Genomic DNA, 23,110 nt, shown 5'->3' with positions numbered 1-23,110 from the left:
CCGTAACTTCGCCTTGAACTCAAGTTCGCCTGTGGCGATGTTGTGATTCGGCGAAGTTATCATCAACTTCGCCTATGCCATTTTACTTAACAGTTTTTAGACGAAATTATAGTTGAAGCGAAGTTGTTCCCAACTTCGCCTCACCTATAAGTTCGCCTGTACAGGTTTAATCACAACTTCGCTCGTGGTACTTAGCGAACTTGTGAGCTGCTTACACACTGTCTAACTTGTTTTGTTTGGTGCAGATATGGCTGCTATTGGTGGTGCTGGTGGTGATGATGGTGATGAGCAACGACAATTCTTTCCAGCCCATAACCAGTACATCACGTTAGATCCAGACGCACGAGGCGTCGAAGACTACAGGGAGATTATCACGTTTCTCCTGCGATCAAGAGTCTTTCACGCGCTGACAAATACACTGCCTATTTCTCTGCCTAACATTGAAGACTTTTGGCAGACAGTGTACTACGATTGCAGGCCTGAGCCTCCGGTGATGCGAGCAACCGTAAATGGTCACAACATACAGTTTTCCTCGGAAGACATACGGTTGGCTCTGCAGTTCGGTGAAGAAACTAGAGATGACCCAACGGAGTTCGTAGCTCCTTTCCGGGATGGAGCTTATTTGAGGATGGGTTATTCGGGTCCGCTGGGGGACTCGCAGAGGAGGAAAGGGTTTTTGCTAGATCAGTGGCGCTTCCTGATGCATGTTTTAATAGTATGCATGTCCGGCAGGAAGGCAGGAACAGACGGGATGGGCGCGACGATGCAGTCGGCCATGATAGCGCTGACTTACAACCGCAGATATTCATTCAGTCAGCTTATATTTTACGAGATTGATCGTCAACGAAGGGCTGTGGCGCGCGAGCGATTCACTATGTATCCTCGTTTCTTACAGATGATTTTAAATCATGTCGCTCCGTCGCTACCACAGAGACGCCCAATAAGATACGTCGAATGCGTGACGAAACGTATCTTTGCTCAGTGCCGCACCTCTAGCACTCAAAGCAAGCCTGAGCTGCGTCCCAGGCATACTCCCTTATTCGGATATCTCATCAATCCGGAGTATGTTCCTGCAGGAGGGGACGAGTTCAGAGACCCCCAACCACATCAGGCGGCAGCACCTCATGCTGTATCAGCTGCACCTGTGGTTTCTACTGTTGCCTCTGCTGCTGTGCCAGCTACTGTATCTCATGCTGTGTCTACTGCTGAAGACGTTGATCTTAATGCTGCCTTTGGCGTACATGGTGTGTTTGATATGGATGTCTCGGGTCCTCAGTTTATGGATGTTACTAGAGCAGCTACTTCGGTAGCTGACTCTGATCTAGACGAGACGTTTGCTGAGGCGAGAAGACTTATGGTGTCTCGGGAAAGGATTACGGGAAAGAGACCGAGAACGGTAGACGAGGATGAGGATGAAGTTGATGAAAAGGAGGCAGTGCAGATTGTGCTCAGACGTTCAAGAAGAGAACAGAGAGGTACAGGTTCGGGAGCTGGAGAATCTTCAAGGCTGGTACGTTTTGCTCCACCTGCCTTGTCTGGTATGTCTCTTGTTCCTACTACAGCACAGGTTACAGCGGTCGAGACGTCGGCACCAACAGTTGTGTCTCTACCACCACAACCGCTTAATCCACCGGTGGTAGTTGCACGATTTGTGGAGTCGACCATCACTTCTACTGCAGGGTTACCAAGTGTACCACCTGCGGTCACTTCTGCTGATGTCCCGCCAACTCCAATGCCTACTTCAGATTCCGAGAGGATTACTTCACTAGAGCGGATTGTTGCTGATCAGACAAAGACCATTCAGAGCCTAGTGGAATCCAATCGACTACAAGCAGCCCTCCTGGTAGAACACGGTAAAATAATAGATGCCTTCAAGGCATTCTTGGCATCTCAGGGGGAGAAGACGTGTAGGGGTGATGAGTTGAGGACGAAACGAAGAGAAGATCATGACGATGATCCCAATGCACCAGAAGGTGCAGGTGGTGAGCTGCCAAGAACCTCTCAGGCTCTTGGGGCTTCCACAACTGAGGGGGAGTCTACAAATGCAGCTGGTGACGATGTTGTAGCAGTTGATGATGATGATGATGTTGAAGACGTGATAGATGCATTGAAAGAGTTGGATGAGGAGGATGATGAGTTTATGATGGAAGATGATGTGCTGCCAGTGGATGAGATTGAGAGGATTGGAGAACAGATTACGGTTGAAAACGTATTAGAAGAAAGTGAGGTTGTTGATAACTCCGTGGAACATGAGATTCCGGAGGTTGACGGAACAGGTTTGGGTGATGAGAATGCTGAGGAAGATGCTGAGTGGGAGGAACAACCGAAATGGAAGGAAGGTTGTGCCCACTGGTTCGTAAAGACGAAGAAGCCGGCGGTCCCTAAGATGTTCAGAAAAAGTTACAATATTAAGGGATACGCGGAAGCCAAGAAAGGTATTATCTGCTGGTTATATGACGAGCAACTGCGGCTCTTCGTGATCAAGAGGTACGATGGCATTCAGTACTTCCAGAGAAAGTTGAGATCTCTAAACACACTGCCAGAATGTGAAGTAAAAGATTTAGCCAGATTGGGATTGATAAACAGAAGCGAAGACAACATGGCTAGAATTATTGCGAAGATCGTGTGGAAAGAGTGTGTTAAAGATAAAAAGTTTGAGCTACTGAAACCACAAAAGGGAAAACTTGTCGAAGACAAGGATAGAGGTCTGAGAGTTGATGGAAAACCTTGGATGGTCATGAAATACAAACCGATCCGGTGCCTTAAAGAAGTACCGATGAAGTTCATGCCCAAGGACGTGCTCAAAGATCTAAAATGGTGGTACGTGGATTGTGAGACAGCTGAGGCGGTAATGGAAGATGAGGATGAACAAGAAGTACTTCGGGTTTACGACCCGATGCATCTTGTTAATCTATCGAAGGCTGATCTGAAGGCGCTCAACGAGAAAAAGATCTTCTACATTCCTGCTTGGAAGGATCAAGCTAGGAAATATCAACGGGTGGTGTCGGTATGTGTTAGAGAAGGGGCGCATGCGTAGAGATGCAAGATTACAAGACTCAAGAGTTGAAGATCAAGATATGAAGCTACTGCCAAGGGGGAGTCTGTTGGTACATGTGTCAGTAGTTCATAGTCTAGCATTTGTAATCGAGTCTGTAATGTAATTATGTTTTGATTATGATTATTTATGTAAAACGCGAAGTTGTCAACAAGTTCGCTATGGCGAACTTGTTGAATCAGCGAAGTTATTGACAACTTCGCCTGTGGCGAAGTTGTCGTGTTTATATACTGTTCAGCGAACAGTTTACGTAGTTGGTCGTTTTAGGGTTTTGTTTTCAGTTGTTCAGTGAACGTGTTCGTGTCATAGTCTGTAACTGTGACCTCGGGTCACGTGTTTGTTATCAATATAACGTGGTTGGTTTATTGCTTTCGTGTTCGATCTCTACATACTCTACACTCGTATCTACCCACGCAGGGATTCCGCACCTGCGTTGTTAGCGACGTCCCGTGTACGATCCGTCCAGGAGCCTACAGAGGATGAGGATACCAACCAACGTAAAGTAAACACATAGTCACATTTGCACATATCAACTAATCGAGCAATTTCAATTACGCATATAGTGGAATTGTAGTGAAAACAATAATTTAATTGTGAACGCATAACGCCCCCAAAATTGTAAAGCGGTAAAAAGGGGGATGTGAATTTACTTACCTTTAATTAGTGGACTAAGTGCGGATAGATAATAAGAAAAAGAACTAGAATGAAAGCGGTCAAACTCCTCGAGGTTCACCGACAATTATTCCTAGTTGTTGATGATAACAAGAATTAGATAAAATCATAGCGAAATACTAAGATTTATAACGGGTTTCGATGTGGTTATTATAATTATCATATTAATATGGTTGATGTGATTATTATTATTATTATTATTATTATTATTATTATTATTATTATTATTATTATTATTATTATTATTATTAGTATTAGTATTTAATTATCATATTTATTGATTCATATTTGGGTTTGATAAGTAAAATAAATATATTAACGGAAAAGTTTAAACGGAATATTTTGTAATACAATTTGGTTCGTTAACGAGAGTCGTAAAAAGGGTATATACATCTTATTATTTATGAGTATTTGTATAAGGTGTATATATATATATATTTATGTAGCCTCTATTATAATACTTAAACAAGTATATTTACATAAATATGAAAGGAAAAGAGTTGATTAGGAGTTCGGTTCATTAAAACGATGTTTATTTTGAATTATGTATGTATAATGATTGTAAAAACTTAAGAAATGGAATTATATAAAAATAAACCCAAAAACCGGGCCTGGGGGATTCGAACCCGCGCCCCAGTCCGGTTCTAGCCTTAAGAACAATGGTGCTGGCCATCAGGCCAGCGCCTTAACTTGTTACAACAATAGAAGTGATAATATAAATATACATTACACAATTTATGTTCTTTCCCAATTCAAACCCTAGAACTCAAAACCATTTAATTGATTGTTATTGATTCAAATTAGGTTAGGGTTATTGATAATCGGTTAAAAACGAACCATATGCATAATCAGGTTACCTTGGATATCAACGAATTGAGGGAGAACGACGAACAGGAGTGTGCGGCCTTTTTTGATCTTAAACGGGTATTGGACGGCCTTGTAAACTGTAAGTGTCTTAGGGGTTTGTGTCGCAATGTAGAGAGGGTGGTGTGCGCGAGTTTAATTGTAAAATGGTCGAGTATTTATAGTGTTTTAAGGATTTGTTAGCCGCGATTCGTTTTTTGGTAAATTGGTTGTTAATAGTTAATCGTTTACCATGATTAAAGTGTCGGTATGACGCGTTTAAGGTAAAGAATTGATTTGGCGTGATCAATTTCTTTTATTATTCCCAAAAATTGAGGTCCTAGCAATGGGGGGGTGTTTGGTGTCAGCAGTGAGAGGAAGAAGAAAGAAATAAAAAAAATTGAATAACATTTGCTAAAAGGTCCTCGATCTATGGCTTGTGGTTCAAAAATGAATTAAAGTTAGTTAAGGGCTAGTTTTGTACATGAATTATAGTCATAATCAATTAAAATAAATAAATAAAAATGTTGAACACCAATGAACTTTATTGATAAAATACCCGATCCCGAACCCGGGTCGGGTAATGGTTACAAAACCGAAAGGGAAATGGAAACCCACAATGTTACATTCAACTCACTACCACTAAAACCTAAAAGAGGATAATTCTAAGGTTCATAGAAAAAATACAAGTATTACTTTCAGCTTTAAGTTCTCTAAGGAGAAGTCTTATTGCAAAAATATGTCATTAGATTAGGCATAAGCAACAAGATTATTCATAATTCAAAAGAACAACAGGCTAAAACAGTAGTCATATATTAATGATATAGTATGCTAATCCTAATATTCCCATTAACACATGATTGGTTGAGTCTAGTTCTATATGTTTACCCAAAAATCTACAAATAACTAACATGAGGGTTAGTGACAAATTTAAATGTTAAGATTATTAGAACCATGATAAACTGTCTTCAAATTACGCTTTATGATACCTTAAATATCCTGGAGATTAATCAGAATTTAGTATCAATACTTCCGCTACATTATGACAGTTATAAGGTTTGCATAGCCAACATACAGTCACTATTACCTTAAACTCATATGATTTATTATCAATATTTGGATTGAAACATTTATAAAAATACAACTAGATGATACTATATACTTTCATAACTTTTGTTATTATGCAAATAAAAATTTAACAAAAGACAAATGAGACATATAAAATTAATCAATTAAAGCCAAATTTCATGAGATTAATCAGATTTCTTAATAAACTAATCCTCACCAAGAGAAACTACAACAACTTATATTATTAACTTGTTTCTCTATTAGAATCTATTGGTCTTTAAATATTGACCATAAGCATGTAAAATTCTTAAAGGTTTCTAAGGTCAGTGGGAGCAGTAAAAGTCTTTATAATAACTTGTTAGAAGTACAAGAGGCGGGGGGAAGAGAGTTATTAAATTTTACTTCCAATTTAACTCCAATTACACCTCTTGTACACCATACTGCACCAACTCTTACACACTTAGAATCCTGAAAATGATAGCAACCTAACCAAGAGCTAATCCTTAAAACTGAGACTTTTAAAATTACTCAATAATCAACTCAGGAGGCCATCTAGGTTTTAAAACATACTAAGATTGATGATTATGTAACCTCCTTAACTAAAGTTGAAATGGATGTTGGAAAGTTTAATGATCCTACCCCTTATAATTAAACCATTAGCATAAATCATAATTGACTCCATAAGTCAGGCTAATGTTTTGAGATTTGGTTGAATCACCTAAGAGTGTTCATAACTAAACTAAATCCCAATACGAAACGTTAAGAAAGTAAGAAGCACGATTGGTTGTTAAAGGTTATATTCAAGGATAAACCAATTATCAAAGAATCTTCTTACCTATATTACAAAAGATTTCTTTAAGGATCATTATTGTTCTAGTAGCTTATAATAGTTAAGAGCTACATTAGATGAACATTAAAACGACTTTCTCTAACAATCGGCTTACATATTTATATGTTCATAAAACAACCTAAAAGTTATAAACTGAAAGTCAAAGAACATTTAGTCTATAAGTCAATAAAATCCATATATGGGTTAATGCAAACATCAAAATGTGATGAAATCTTTATACAATTATTTTCATCAAAATCCAAGTGGATTAATGTACATGCCTCAAGATGAGTGCGAGCAACTAAAAACAAACTTGTCGTTATATAGATGGCATTCTTCTGACAAGTATATGTTACATAAGTCAAAGAATTGTTCACACACTTTAATATTATAGATCTCAGAGATATTCCTTACACATGTAACAAACAATACTGCCCTACTTAAGGATAATAGGAACACATAGATTATTTCCTTATGCTTCATTAAGTAGAAGCCTTATATAAGTTCAAGTCTATACTCGTTTAGATATTACTTAAAATTGCAACACACTAGATATGTCTAGATTAATGTGGAGCATCTAAAATAGTACTAAGATGTCTTTAAAGGAAACGGAAGACTATAATTTAAAAGAAGAAGTGAGAATTCAAACCGTTAGATTACTCTAAACTTTGTCATATTCAGATATAAGAAAATGTAATTTTCAGGATATATTCTTATGTTAGCAGATAAATCCATCTCATGGAGGAGTCATAATGAACTGATAACAACAATCTAAGTTATAATGACATAATATGTTGATCAATCACAACGTAATTAGCCTAAATGTTGTTGACATTTATCAGTGGACTCATAAGTTTATTAACTCCATATAAATTATATATTGAATAATTACTGTGATAAAGTCAGCTACCATGTTTTCTCAAACAGTAACAATTCGAGAGGTGCTGCATTAAATTTCGATATGAAACTAATTATTCGTTTATGAACAAATTGAGGAATCTAAATTTCCGTATCGACTACATTCATGATATGCTTAAGGATCCGATAACTAAAAGTCTCACCCATAAATATTATGAAAGCGCTTATAATAATGACGGGTTATTGATGACTATGCGCAACTACATATCATATTATGAATGATTAACTATTAAAATTCCCCATTTGTTTTCATTTTGTACGTCTCTTAATATGTTCTGCATGCATAATGATATATAGACGAATTAATATACAAATCAAACGTTCTGAAGGGCTTACTTGAAAATTTTGATCACTACTTAGGTTTTAATAAGGACTGCAGTATGATTAATGGGGGTTTTGAGCTGATGTCCAATTCAATGACTGTATTTCTCTGCTCCAGTTTAAGTTTAAAGCTAAAATGGGTGTTAACTCATGATCAGGCTTATCTAATACTCATAATAAATGATTACTCGGCCAAATGGGAGAATGTAAGATTAGATATATAATTATATATATATATGGCCATTATAATGATTTATATTATAACAGATCAAAATATTAACTATACTTTATTATATATTAGTTTGGTAATTGTTGATGAGCCATATTACCTATAACTAATTGATAAAAGGTTTCCCCTTGGGTGTATATAAAGAGAGATAAATATTAACATCATAACCTAATCACACACACATAACAATATTGTGTGCCTCCTCTCTCCTAAATCGGGTTCCTCTAAAGAACCCTAACACCATTCGTAACTATACATCCTAAAGGGAACTCGACCAAGCTAACAACCATGTCGTCTACATCCTTCTCTGTTGCGGTTACTACTCTCTCAGCTGTAACAGGTTCATAGGTTTATTTTTTATTCATGTTATTTATTACTTACATGAAGAACTGATCAAAAGTTTAACAAGTTGAACGACGAAAACAAATCAAAATCCGATAAACTTATCTTAACTTAAAATGTTGTTTTTTTAACAGTAATAAGATAATGAAATTTGAAAATGGTGATTAGACCACCACAAGTAGAGAGGAAAGTCCAAAGTATGGCTGGACACCCTTGCATATTAAAGGATATCCCTACATGTCCTTGTCAATTCCCTACCAAAGTTTTTCACTATTTTAATATATATAAATTTATTTATTTATTATTTAAAAATAGTTACATTGATCGGTGTTTAGAAAAGAACTAGAAAAGAGAGTTTATATACATGAAAAATCAAATAGAAGACATTAATTCATATGACTATATCACTATATGAGTTAAATACTATTTTCCATCCCTATCATTTCCAATTTCATGACACATGGTGTTTCGAAAATATATTAATAAAATATGTTTTTAAATCAACCAATTTGTATACCCCATTCTTATAACAATGTGTCCAATTATATATATTTATGACAAACAAATACAATAAAAATATCAATAATCTATAAAAAAGAACAAATATGTTATCACACATGCTCAATCACTTTTATAAAAAGAATTGTTAGCCATAACATATAATTCATGTAATTTTCATAATATTTGCATGTTAATGTGTATATATCACGTGCTATTACAATAATAAAAACACTATTTGTCACAACAATGGTGCATTACACTTATCATCATGATAACTCTACAGCAGTTGCTTTCTAAATCATTCTTCCATAGGATGAAAATCACAAATTATAATATATCACAAAATTTACCATTATTATATAGTTAGCAACTTTAACCATTCAAATTGAAGTGATATACTAATTGAAATTTTTTTAAAGGTATGTAATTATTCTTTGAACAAGTTTAAAATTAATTTGTAGGTATGGCTACCAAGTTTTTTAAAAAATGGGTATAGAAAAATCCAGAATATGTACCAGTATGAGCTCATCTCTAGAACAAGAGCATATACCATTTAATATATTGATAACTAGCTTTTGAACCCATGTATTACACGGGATTTATCAAATAATAAAAATAAATTAGATCCTTTATTTCAATTGTAATTCTCAAAATACTTATAAATTAATTTAATGTTGATTTAATGGAAAAAAACAAACGGGTGGTTAACAAAAAGTACTAAAATAGCATGGTTTTAATGGAAACGTCAAAAAATTTTAAAAAAAGTATTAAAGTTGTGTAATTGGTCAAACATCAAGTATTAAAATGAAACTTAATTCAATAATGAATAAAATCCACACTATGTTATAACCCACTTGACAAAATGGTTTTGACCCATAACCCATAAATAGCTAAAATGAATGAGATAAGAGATTAAGAATTAAGATAAATGTAAGCTTGACACATAAGCTTTAATGTTTTTATTTATTAGTGTGTAAGATGCAGGAGATAGCCATGTGATATGTACACGAGTTCCGAATCATTAATTTCTAGGAATATAATAATAAAACTAATTCCCTGTCTTACATGTATAAGATTAAATTCGTCATTTTAGGAATCATAAATTTTCTCATTGCATAAATATACGAATCAGTTTTTCTTCTAATTAGCAATCAAGTTCATTCGCACCGTATAAAATAATAAATTAACAAAGCAAAAAGAATTAAAAATATTATTTATAATAATAAACATTTAAATTGAATACTTACTGAAAATTGTAGAAAAGGACATAACTTATCAACAATTTACAGATTACTACTTCACTAACAACAAGAGCAATAGAGAAACTTCCATGAATGTCATGAATTCTCTGCAACTCACCATAGATCAAAGCACGTGTTAGATCTGCCAAAATCTGACACCTTTATTCATCCAAGATTGTACTTTAATCCATAAATTAAAAAAGTAACAAAACAATATTCATCAGTAACATAACAGTAGCACCAGAAACTGAGACCGTTGTAGCAGAATCAATTTGTGGATCATTATGGTAGTAATATGGAAAGTAGTTAGTCATAGGGTTTCGTGGGCCCGGGTTGGGGTAGTTTCCGTACGCCGGCGGTTGGTAGTAGTAGCCGCCGCCGGTGTTGGTGGAGGGTGGTGGCGGAGAGTAATAGTAGCCGCCGCCAGCGGTGGTGGAGGGTGGTGGTGGTGGTGGTGGTTGTTGGTTGCATGGGTTGTCACAAGAGGCACACATTGTGCAATCAATATGGTACTTTGACCCGACCCATGTGTTTGATGGAGTTGCAAGTGAGAGGTGAGAAGCTAAGAGGACGATGGTGAAGATGAAAGTGTTGACCTTTTGACTTTTGACCTCCATGTGAGGGGATGAGGTTGGGAGTTTAGAGATGGATTGGATGGAGGGCTCTCGCTCTTTATCATAGGGTTGGTAATTATTGTAAGGCCAACAAGCCTTTTCAGTTTTCACCCATGATGTGAACATGTGTACAATGAGTTGTAGAATTGTGCTATGTTTTAGCGTAAAACAATACATTTTTTTTGGTTATATGGTTTTTTCATTTTGTAATTGCCTTAACAAATTCTTTAGATGGTAATTTATTACATTTAGATGGTCTTATTATTCGGGAAAAAGTTTAACCTAAAACCAATTTCCATAAATACTAACCAAAAGAAATGACAGTGTGGTGAAATAAAACATGTTCATTTTAAGGATCCAATTACTGGACGCCGCCAAGTACTCGTCTAGTCTTCCATTAGTACCTGATACCACATAAACCAAATTATGGAGGCAAAAGTCGAACCTAAGTCATACAAAACACAAAGTCTTTCTTTTACCACTTCATATGAATTGCCTGACAAAACTTTAAATTTTCCTTTTATGAAAATACTTTAATATTAAAATATGATTTTTTTTATGTTACTAAAGAGGGTAATTAATATTAGTCATATTGAAAAACATAAGCATTGGATACTGAAACACCAAAGTAATTTTGGTGGTATTTCTAATACAAAGATAAATTGATGATGGACTTAGATATAGACTTAATTCGTAGTATATTTTAAAATCAACTAGCTATGTGGTTACAGTTCCATCAACTCCTCAATTATTTTGTTTTAGTAAAACTTTTATTTATTTTATAGACATAATTACATACTAGTAAAAGAGTCAGTGTTTTGCGGCGGGAACACAAGAGGGATTTGGTTGGTATGGAGTTAGTAATAGTTGACAAAAACAAATAAAATAGAATAAAAAGAGTTAATAATTTAGAGGTGTAAACCTTGTCAAGAGACATTCACGACCCATAAAAAAATACATATGGGAAGTTGATGCATATTTTAAAAATATACGTATGCATATACGCAGCCATATTGCCCATGTAGAAAGTTTGCTCCGATAACACTTGGTCATATAATGCTATCACTATTTTACTAATTTACAAAATCTAAGTGAAGTCTCGAACGCTCGTTAACATCTTTTAAGTATTCTAGAACAACTTCGTTCGAAGCCAATTTGTTTTTCAAGTCCCCCCTACACAAAAGCGACCTAAAAACCATAAAAAAGTTAGTTACAGTTGCGTAAAAACTAATTATACGAGATTATAAAACTTAAACAAAAACAAAAACAAAAAGAAAATAAATGAAGAATCTATGTAATAAGTGGTTTCTAAAAATAAGCCTAAATATTTAACCACCGTTTTAAGCACAAAAGAACAAAATAGCTAAAACGCTAATTACAATTGGATATGAATAATTGAAGTGGTGGATGAGTAAACAACCAACTTACATTTTGACAAGTAAGTAGCCTCAAATATACTCTGCAACGATGGACGCCGTGATTTTGACCTTGAAATAGATCCGGGTCTCATATCCAAACTACCCCTAGTCCAGTCTAACGTTTGCACCATTTCCTTTTGCCTGTTTTAACAAGTCAGACCCATAATCAACAGAATTCAAACGTGACTCGTTAACAAACTCAACGCGCTCTGGAGATAAGCCATTTGACCCGTACCCGTGAAATCGCATGTTCCGTAAAATCTGTTTCAAATAGTTGAAGCACCAAATTAGCCTTTACTTCTTGCAATCATAATTAAACTAACCTTTTGATAAAAATACCCTTGTATCAAGTTGACATGTATTGACTGTAGTCAGCCCGTGTACCAGTAGTGAATGAAAGGGTAATTGTTCGTATAGACGATGGTTGGCCCAAATGGGATATAAATTTTCAGTGAATCTAACTTGATATGTAGAGAAAAATGTTACCCATAGTCTTCTATGTAAGGGGACGGAAGCTACTCGTCACTAGTTGGTATCATTTGTGTACAAACCTGAACCAATTCAACATATCATATAAGTTTAAAAACACTAATTTTTAGATATCAGTAAATTTAGAAATCATCAAACATGTCATAAAAAATAAAAATAAAAGTTAAAAAACATCAAATAGAAGCAGCTAGTTTATTAAACTTACTTGTCAAATATGGTCAACTTTTCCCACTTGCGCGGTCTTGGGATTAAGATACTCATCGTCACTAAGCTCACTGAATGAAGATACGAGCATGTGCCTCACAAAGAATAAATAAAATAATTAAAAATGGGCAAAATTAACTCAAAATGACCCCTATTCAACTTTGGCCCAAATGACTTTTGTAACCCGAACAAAAAATATCTCAATCTTTTGACATGTTTGTGTTGATAGTTGTATCCTTAACATCCCTCAATAAATGTTCCATTCCTGCTAATAGTTGAATCCTATAACAATTCTTGAAAGATTAGGCCTTCATCATTAGTTTAACTTTTGAAGTCAAAATACAGTTAATGGCAATGTTGATAAACGATACAATTATTATTTTTAAACATCAACTTTTTTTATGATTATATTAATATTGAAAATTTTTAAGCTTAAAGAAAAAAGCAGAGTTAACATCATATGCAGAAATAGAGATTATAGTTTTAGCATAGATTATATGAATGTTACTAAAAGTATGTTTGTTTTTCTATTTTTATAATTAATATCAAGCTAATATAACGAATATACTGTGACGCAATATACTTGATTGTTTGTAATTCTTGCAAGATTCTTAAGATGAAAAATATGCATAAAATGATTCAAAGTATACTACCATCTGGAACACTAAAAATCTTTCAATCCACTTGCTCTATCATACCTACATGTAGAATGGAAATTAACCTATTGATGCACCATCTTTGACAAATGATGTTGGGTTCTATCCAGAAGTAAGTTAGATGACTATTTTAGTAGTATCTCTGACACTTTTGGGAGTGGAATTTTTAAATAAGACCTCTTTTGTTTTAATTTAATTCACAGGTAAGGGTAAAAAAATAAGTGTACCCCTAGATATATAATACATAACTAATTTTTAAGTAAAAAAATCGTATAAGCGCTAATATTCAATACATATAAGATATATAGCCATACTACGTATCATAGCTAAAACAAAACAGAGAACACTTTCAAATTTCTTAAACTTGAATATTAGCACAAATAACGTTAAAGCATTACATAATGAAGTTGTATACCTTATAAAAATAAAGAAATACCTCTTTGTACAACTTGTGGAAGCTCAGAAATTGAAGATACATCCACGCTCAAAACACCTACAAAATCATTATTATAATAAAAATAGAACCATTTAGAGCAAATGGATGTAAACACATTGGGGTTGAATGAGTAAAAGTTGGTTTTACTCTAATAATTATGAAACTGTGTAAATTAAAGTAAGTGGCAATAACATAGGACCGAGATAGCCTAAATTAGTAAACAACACATCTAGACCGGAATAATTACAAAGATCAAGTTCAACTGATATTTTAGAGTTTTAATTGAACAAAATCACTCCTGAGTCGTGAATAAGAATTAAACTTACGCGTTTTTGCCACAAACACAGATACGAAAACATAATAACATTCGGTTGACCTGATTACGAATTTTAAATGAAACCTAACTCACTTTCTTCCCGCGGAACCACAGAGCCTGCAAATTGTATGAACATGATGAAATTGAAGCCAACGTTGTTTTTTAACATAATCAATTATGTAAACAGACATGAAACCTTGATCATTCAAATTCAAACCCATGTGACTGCATAGACGTTATAATAATCTAGATTATTATAAAAGAAGTGCACGAAACATCACATTAATATCATATTCAAAATAGATTAAACAACGTTATTCATACTATCGATTAGAAATAATATTAAAATTTCAAAAAATAATTATAAAAAAGTAACATTAATACATGCTTTGAGAGGCTAATAACGTACCAAAGGTACTTCATCCAACATTTCCACAACATTCTAATTTCAATCCAACATTTAAACTAATCACCTGAGAACCAAATTATCATCTTGAGTCATCTCAATCTACAACAGAATATGCAGATACACACATTACAAGTTGAACCAATACCGAATTCAATAATATAATAAATATACCCTTTACACTCAGACATGGTGGGGAGACCTTGATAGCAACAATACAATCGATGCAGGGTGGGTTCTCGCGTCTCAACATCACAACGATTTAGGATTTGTCTGTGGTCAGAGATTAGGGCTTAAAGTAGACTTCAATTGAAACGAGCAGGGGATTCAATCCGTCATCATGTATTTTGATTGCACAATAAAGTTCTTCATTCAATGGATTAGGTATTATGATTGCACCATAATCGCTCAATTCAATTGATTTCAATTGAATGATGTCTGAGATGAGATGATTCTAATTCCATATTAATTGCAATTTAGCATCGCCGCTGGGGATTGGGAATTAATGTGGGCTGAGAATAATTGTTGCCAAGAAACAATGATCCCAAGCCCCAAGCTTTTCACCCCGCTTACAACGTCAGTAACATCCAACACAAGGTCCGCGTTCTCGATGGCGTGAAAGTTTCTTACTCCTCTTGGGTAAAGCTCTTTCAACTCCATGCTAGAGGGTACGATGTTCTTAATCACATCGACGGTTCGCCAGCCCCTGAGACAACAAACGCCGACTATCCCTCCTGGATGAAGATCGATGCGGTGGTCCTTCAATGGATTTACGGGACCCTCTCTGACGACCTACTTGTTCAGGTCCTTGAAAACGACTCCGCCGCCCTCGAGGCTTGGAATTGTGTGAAAGGAATCTTCCTCAACAACAAGGGGTCGCGAGCCGCCGCTTTGGAACACGATTTCGCGAACTTGTCTCTCAAAGCAATGTCGTCTCTAGAAGCCTACTACCAACGTCTTAAGGAATTAGCCGATCAACTCGGTGATGTTGATCACCCGGTGAGTGAACAACGTCTGGTCTTGCAACTTGTTCGTGGCCTACCGCCTGAGTACGACACGGTGGCGTCGTTCCTTAACCAAACCCTCCCATCATGGGAAAATGCTTGTAGCATGTTGCAACTAGAGATGCAACGCCAACATGCTCGGGAAACCCAAACTCCGACACCCGTTGTCGCGGTTGCTATCAATGACACCCAACCCGCACCTATGCAGCGGGAGAACCCCAACCGTGGGTCTCACTCATCTCACCGTCAGCCCAATAACACAAACAACCGACATGAACAGCCCCGAAATGGGAAGTCCAGCAGTGCTCGTGGATCCGGTCCACCATCTCAGCAGTTCTTGGACCAACCTACTGCTCCACCGTTTTCGGCTCATCCCGGTGCATACCCCTACTGGCCCACTGCACCATATTGGGTCCCACCACCTTGCCTATTTCCAACACAAGTCTGGGCCAGCCATGGCAGCCTAAACAGACTCAGCGCACCACCAATCCAAACCATGCCGGCCCGTCTTCAGCTCAAGTCAATCTGACTGAGTGTAACCCTATGGAACTCACACAACTTGTTGTTGCTTTTCAAGACATTTCAATAGAACAACCGGATGAACCGTGGCACTTAGACTCCGGAGCCACCGCACACGTCACCAATGATCAAGGTAAACTTGAAAATTTTTCCCCATATTCTCCAATAACGTCAATGTTTGTAGGCAATGGAAACAAAATTCCAGTTCTTGGATCAGGAACCGCCACCATCCCAAATTCATCAAAACCGTATATGTTAAAATCGGTTCTTTTTAATCCTAATATTATAAAGAACCTTATTTCGGTCCGACAATTTAATATTGATAATTGGACATCTATTGAATTTGACCCGTTTGGATTTTCTGTGAAGGATTTCAAGGATGGGACGATCCTGAGTCGTCACAATAGTTCGGGTTACCTTTACCCGTTCACCAATAATGCTTCAACCGCCACCGCATGTTTTGCTTCCGCTCAAGAGTCTCCTTCATGGCACAACCAACTTGGACACCCGGGTCAACCCGTCATGGAGTTTCTTCGTTTAAATAAATTTATTGCTTGCAATAAAATGTCATTTCCTTTTATTTGTCATTCTTGTCAATTGTCGAAACATAAACGATTACCGTTTTCGGATTCGATTTCAAATACTTTGGTGCCTTTTGCTATATTACATTGTGATTTGTGGACTTCTCCTATTTTAAGTCATGCAGGATATAAATATTATATGGTTTTGGAGGATGATTTCACACAATATACATGGGTCTATCCGTTAAAATTTAAATCCGAAACATTCACTAAATTTGCTCATTTCCATGCTTTCGTCCAAACACAATTTAATATGAAAATACAATCTTTTCAATGTGACATGGGTGGGGAATTCAATAATCACTCATTTACAAATTTTGCCAACAAAAATGGCATTCAGTTCCGATTATCGTGTCCTCATACGTCTCAACAAAACGGTAAATCCGAAAGAATGATTCGACGTCTAAACGAGATAATGTTCACCCTTTTAACGCATGCTTCTCTCCCTTCCACATTTTGGGTTGAAGCACTTCACACTGCGTCTTATCTGCACAACATCCTACCAACGCCACTTCTTCAAAAACGTTCACCAACATCCGCTCTATATCTTCGTGAACCCTTCTACGATCACATTCGCGTCTTTGGTTGTGCTTGCTACCCCAACACTTCCGCGACACGTTCTCACAAACTCGAACCTCGATCGTCACTTTGTATTTTCCTCGGTTACCCGGTCAACTATCGGGCTACCGATGCTTGGACATTGCCACGGGAAAAACCATTTTCTCTAGGCATGTCATTATTGATGAACAAAACTTCCCGTTCACCAATTCCAACAAACCCGCCCCTGGCCATTCATTCTAGGACCCATCTCCAACATTATTTACTCATCCTGCTTCATTTTCCTTAAGCCCCCCAACCCATCACACTCATACCACTCAACACAATTTGTTCCCCACCTCACAAACCATCTCACCATCCCATATCACCTCATCCACTGCCCCCTCACAATTCCATCCTACTTCTACTCACAATAATTCACCTCTCCATACCAATCACACTTCAAACAATAATCAAATAGAACTCTCATCTATATCTCAACATATAAAACAAAACCTTCCTACGTCCACTTCCACCATATCATCGTCTCAACCACCACCTCCTCCTACTCACCACATGGTCACCCGCTCCCAAACCGGTTCCACAAAACCTCATGTTCCGTTCACTCTCAATGCCACCCATATTTCACCCTTACCCAAATCTCACTTAGCCGCGTTAAACGATCCAAACTGGAATAATTCCATGAAGAATGAACATGAAGCTTTATTGGAAAATAATATGTGGGATTTAGTTATGAGGCCTGCGGATGTACCTATTATTCGATGCATGTGGTTGTTTAAACATAAATACAAATATGATGGTACCCTCGAATGCTATAAAGCTCGCCTCGTTATCAACGGGAAAAGTCAAACAGTGGGAGTTGATTGTGACAAAACATTTAGTCCGGTGGTAAAACCCACAACCATTCGAACAGTTCTTAGTTTGGCCATATCTCAGTAGTGGTCCACACTAGTTAGACGTCAAAAACGCATTTTTACACAGCAATTTAAAGGAAACAGTCTATATGTTCCAACCCCCGGGGTTTGTAGATGCCACAAAACCCAAGTATGTTTGTAAATTGAACAAATCCCTTTATGGTTTGAAACAAGCTCCACGAGCATGGTACCAACGGTTTGCTGGTTTTCTTCGTAAGTGTGGTTTCAAAAGTAGTGTGTGCGATACGTCCTTATTTATCTACAAACATGGAAACCAAATGGCGTATCTTCTATTGTACGTTGATGACATAATCTTAACCGCCTCCAATGACGCGTTGTTGAACCGGATCATCAAGTCTCTGTCATCAGAATTTAGAATGTCTGATCTTGGCTCTTTACACCATTTCCTTGGCATTACTGTTGAGAAAAAGAATAAAGGTTTATTTCTATCCCAAGCCACATATGCTATGGAAATTTTAGAAAGGGCAGAAATGTCAAATTGTAAACCTATTAGCACACCAGTTGAAGTTGGATCTAAGTTAAGTGCTACTAGTGGTCCATCCGTTACTGATCCATCAACGTATCGGATCCTTGCCGGAGCCCTACAATACCTCACATTCACTCGACCCGATCTCGCGTACGCAATTCAACAAATATGTCTCTTCATGCATGATCCTAGGGAACCGCATCTTCAATTACTCAAACGTATACTCCGCTACGTTAAAGGTACCTTACATCTCGGACTTCAAATTTCACCATCAAAGTCCATGAAGCTTACCGCCTATTCCGATGCGGATTGGGGTGGTTGTCCCGACTCTCGTCGGTTAACGTATGGCTATTGTGTATTTCTTGGAAACAACCTAATCTCATGATCTTCAAAGCGCCAACCGACCATCTCCCGATCAAGCGCCGAGGCAGAATATAGAGGAGTGGCTAACACAGTGGCTGAAACAAGTTGGGTCAGAAACCTTTTGCTCGAACTACATACGCCCGTACGTGATGCAACGATTGTTTACTGCGATAACATTTCTGCCGTGTACCTTACCGAAAACCCCGTGCAAAATCAAAGGACTAAACACGTTGAACTTGACATCCACTTTGTCCGAGACAAGGTTAGAATCAGAGATGTACGTGTGTTGCATATTCTCGCCGACTACTAATATGCGGATATCTTTACCAAGGGCCTACCGAAGCAATTAATCACTCGCTTTCGATCTAGTTTACGCCTTCGGTCAACTACGGCTCACACTGCGGGGGAGTGTTAACCGTTAATATATCTATATATTATTGGTTTGTTATATTTTGTATTTATTGTAAATTATCCAATAGTTTGTTATTAGTTTGTTAGGCGACCTATATTCCCTCTTGACTTGTACTATATTTAGAGAAGATTGGGTAGAATAATACTCACCAAACTTTCATAGTCTAATAGAAAGTGCCTGGAGCTTTAATTTGCAATTAATATATAAGCGTCTCATGAGAGAGAAAGAGGGATATGAAAGGGCATATGCATTATAATGTAATACTAGTAGAGTACCCGCGCGATACTGCGGGGGCGACATTTTACAACAACATGCTCGTTTATGTTGCTTCATAAATGAAATTCTGATATATTATAACATAGTACATGAGTTAGCTTTGTTATTCATATAATATTTTTACAAAACATTATTATATAATTATTTTTATTTTACATTTATTACAGTTAAGTTGGTAGCGTCAATGTGGTATATATATTTCCTAAGAATTTATTAAGAAAATTTACGTTAATGCATTGATTAAGAAAATATTGAAAATACACATATTTAAGTTATGAATTGCATAATGTTTTAATTTGTACAAATGATTATTGAGTCAAAGTATATAATACTTAATAGGATTATGATATATATGGTTTATTTGAACCAATTGTCATGCAGACACCCGTTGTTTATTGAGGGATAAGATAAATAACATCAACATGTATTCAAAAAAATTTAAGAATATAAAAACCAAAGGCACAAAACAAATAAAAAGGAATATCTTTACATTTTGATAGATCATTCTTCGTGTAGCACTTCCCGATAGACAACATTTGAGGTGTACACTCCGTCTCTTTCGAAACTTTAGCGGGATGAACTAACACCTTTATATTTTCGCATGATATCACTCTAGACAACGCCACATAAAGTTGCCCATGTGAAAATACAGAATCCGGTAAATAAACACCAATGTGTGGAATTTTTGACCTTGAGGTTTATTTATTGTCATCGAAAAGCAAAGACAAAAGGGAAACTGCTTTCTTGTATGTTCGAATGGGAACTTGTCGTCTTCAGAAAGACTTAGAGGGATTCTTATCAAAAATACTCTCTCCCCACTATGTTGCCCGGCAGCTATTTCCGCGTCAATAGTATTATGGTGGAAACCTTTGCATATCAATCTTGTGCCATTACATAGACCACGTGAAGGATCCATATTCCGTAATAATATTATTGGACATCCAATTTTTAATCGAAGTTTATGAGGTGGCAAACCACTGACATTTAGTGCATTTAAGAACTCGATTGGATAGAGGTGGTGCTTATCGTCCTCGACTTCGTCAAAACTATTATAAACATGTTCCTCCTTCTGAAAATTGTCCAAAATTTGATTGTTAATCTCATCAACACTCTCATTCCTTGTGGATAATATTTCTCTAGATGCTATATAATCTGAAGTGCAAACGTTGTTTTCGATTGATGGAAAGATTGCATTGAACAATTCCTTTATAGAATTTTCTTTGGTAGTGAATGGAATTGTCATGTTATCAGGGATGCGGATAAAGTTTCCTTCGATAGCTTCTTCAGATCCATCACCGACTCTTAAAAGAAAATCAGAAAACCATGAATCATTTAATGCTCTCATATTTATGGTCAACCGCATCTTTTTAGTAACGGACCATAGAGGAGACATTCGAAAACTTGAGTCTACAATTTGTGCTCGAGTGCCACGTTGAACAACCGGCAACACCTGTCTGAAATCACCTCCCATAACCATTATCTTTCCACCAAATGGGAGTCTAACGCCAATGATGTCTTGCAATGTGCGATCGACTGCCTCTATCGCCTGTCGTTTGGCCATAGATGCTTCATCCCATATTATTAGTTTGGCTAACCTAATTAGTTCAGCGGTCCCACCTTGATGGTTGATCTTTCACATCGAATTATTATTAAGATTGATGGGTATTTTGAACCTGGAGTGAGTTGTTCTACCTCCTGGCATATTATTAGCTGCAGCACCTGATGAAGCTATTGCAAGAGCAATAATACCACGTGAATGAACTTGAGCAAGCAAGGCTTTGTACACAAATGTTTTCCCTGTTCCACATGGACCATCTATAAAGAACAAACCCGGACGATCATTATCCACACGTGTCATGATCTCATCATACACGATTTTTTGGTCAAAACTAAGTGAATCTCTGGCAGATAAGTGTTCAGGTTCCACAACTATCTTGTACTCATCTTGTACCTCACGATGCATTGCATATTGCAACTTAACATCTTTTGTAATCTTCGGAAGATCAAATTGATTTATATTTGTACCCATAGATTGTAAAAAACCCCTAATGTTAGCTAGAATCATATCTTGAACTCGATGAATATATACACAATGTAACCGATGATATTCAGACAGTGAATGAAAGTGGTCATTCCATAACTTGCGAACATCTCCAGGTTTACAAAAAATCCATATTGTTGCGAATAACCCTCTAAGAGCTTTAGGAAATTGAAATAGAGAGGCTTCTGTGAGACATTGTGATAAACAATCATCGTTCTCCATTAGGCCTATCTCAAGGGCTGCTCTTCGAAATGTCGGACACTTTACACCATTAACTGTGCAAAGATCTTCAAAAGAGGTAGGCCCTTTGACATTTGACAAAAGTAGGCGTAAGTAGTACCTTTCTCCTTCAGCTAGATTAGCTGAAACAAGACGACCTCTTTGTGGCTTTAATACACGACGATTCCAACGACGTGATCCTGCATTCCATGTGAACTGTTTTGGAAAATCTTTATACAAGTATTTCCTTTCCATTTAATTCAATCTATTTGTCTCAAAAAATGCTGTCAGCATGGTTTTCTTATCTCTTTCCCAATCAACAACTTCAGACATTATATCATCATCTCTAAACCTGACCATCTGCTTATTAGGTAGATGAACTTGCAACGTCAATAGAGCGGGAATGATTTGAGAAAGGGGGAAGGAAAAAATACGCCACATAGCCTCCGGGGGAGATACATAACATGCATCTTGAAATCTCTTGATCTCATTAATAACAACCTCCTGTTCATCTGGATCGATTTGAATAACCTGTTTGTCATGTCCTTTGTAAACATATTTGAACATATACTTCACAGATTTGTACTTGAGCAAGCCTCGACATTCATGTGGCAGTTGAACATCATCAAAAGCATTGGGTTATACGGGACAACCCATCTGTTATCAAGAAATTCTCCTCGTACGTCCACCATTATTCCATTGTTTATTCTTCGATATAATGGATATGCATCCTCTCCTTGTGTTGTTTGGTCATTAAATTGTCTTGGATAGCGGAAACGATAGGATTTTGGGTTCCCTTGCATACAAGGGCAGTCTGGTCATAAATTTCCGCAAGGACCATGCATCATGTGCTTGACAACAAGATTATGCATTATAGGATGTATTCGCACATCAGGAATTTCAGCACACACGAACTTATCATAATGGTCTGGATTATTAATTTTGTCTTGCGGTTACATGATAAGGAGGAAATGTGCATGTGGCAAACCATGTTTTTGAAACTCGATAACATAAATGTATGCCTTAACTTCTTCGAGGAGATGTTTTTTCAAGAGTTGTTCCTTAAGATCCTCAAGTTTAGCACGAAAAACTCTTGAAACAAGATCTGGACGATCTTGTGCGATTTGACCAGGTTTTAAGTTATCACATATCTCAGGCCATTGAGGATTACACGTCAT

At 36.7% G+C, this 23,110-nt stretch overlaps 3 protein-coding genes and 1 long non-coding RNA gene across 4 annotated transcripts; all 4 read right to left on the bottom strand.

Annotated features, from left to right (window-relative positions):
* Positions 1-12,132: 12,132 nt before the first annotated feature.
* LOC143606549 (uncharacterized) lies at positions 12,133-13,015 on the bottom strand. The gene is made up of 4 exons (XR_013148766.1): positions 12,958-13,015; positions 12,746-12,839; positions 12,538-12,602; positions 12,133-12,312 (listed from the first exon to the last, which is right to left on the bottom strand). It is a non-coding gene; the product is annotated as an uncharacterized LOC143606549 (long non-coding RNA).
* Positions 13,016-20,279: 7,264 nt separating this feature from the next.
* Positions 20,280-21,233, bottom strand: LOC143606553 (ATP-dependent DNA helicase PIF1-like). Its single transcript, XM_077082291.1, has one exon. It carries the CDS (start codon positions 21,231-21,233, stop codon positions 20,280-20,282), a length of 954 nt encoding a protein of 317 aa, XP_076938406.1.
* A 72-nt stretch (positions 21,234-21,305) lies between these two features.
* Positions 21,306-22,187, bottom strand: LOC143606552 (uncharacterized). The gene has a single exon (XM_077082290.1). The coding sequence runs from the start codon at positions 22,185-22,187 to the stop codon at positions 21,306-21,308; it is 882 nt and encodes a 293-aa protein (XP_076938405.1).
* LOC143606551 (uncharacterized) lies at positions 22,188-23,110 on the bottom strand. Its single transcript, XM_077082289.1, has 2 exons — positions 22,921-23,110; positions 22,188-22,477 (listed from the first exon to the last, which is right to left on the bottom strand). The coding sequence occupies exons 1-2, from the start codon at positions 23,108-23,110 to the stop codon at positions 22,188-22,190; spliced, it is 480 nt and encodes a 159-aa protein (XP_076938404.1).

This window comes from Bidens hawaiensis, unplaced genomic scaffold (assembly GCF_021521415.1).
Source record: "Bidens hawaiensis isolate Kalapana, Puna unplaced genomic scaffold, B.hawaiensis_p1.1 tig00075320_1, whole genome shotgun sequence".
NCBI lineage: Eukaryota > Viridiplantae > Streptophyta > Magnoliopsida > Asterales > Asteraceae > Bidens > Bidens hawaiensis.
This window is presented reverse-complemented; position numbering and strand designations above follow the sequence as displayed.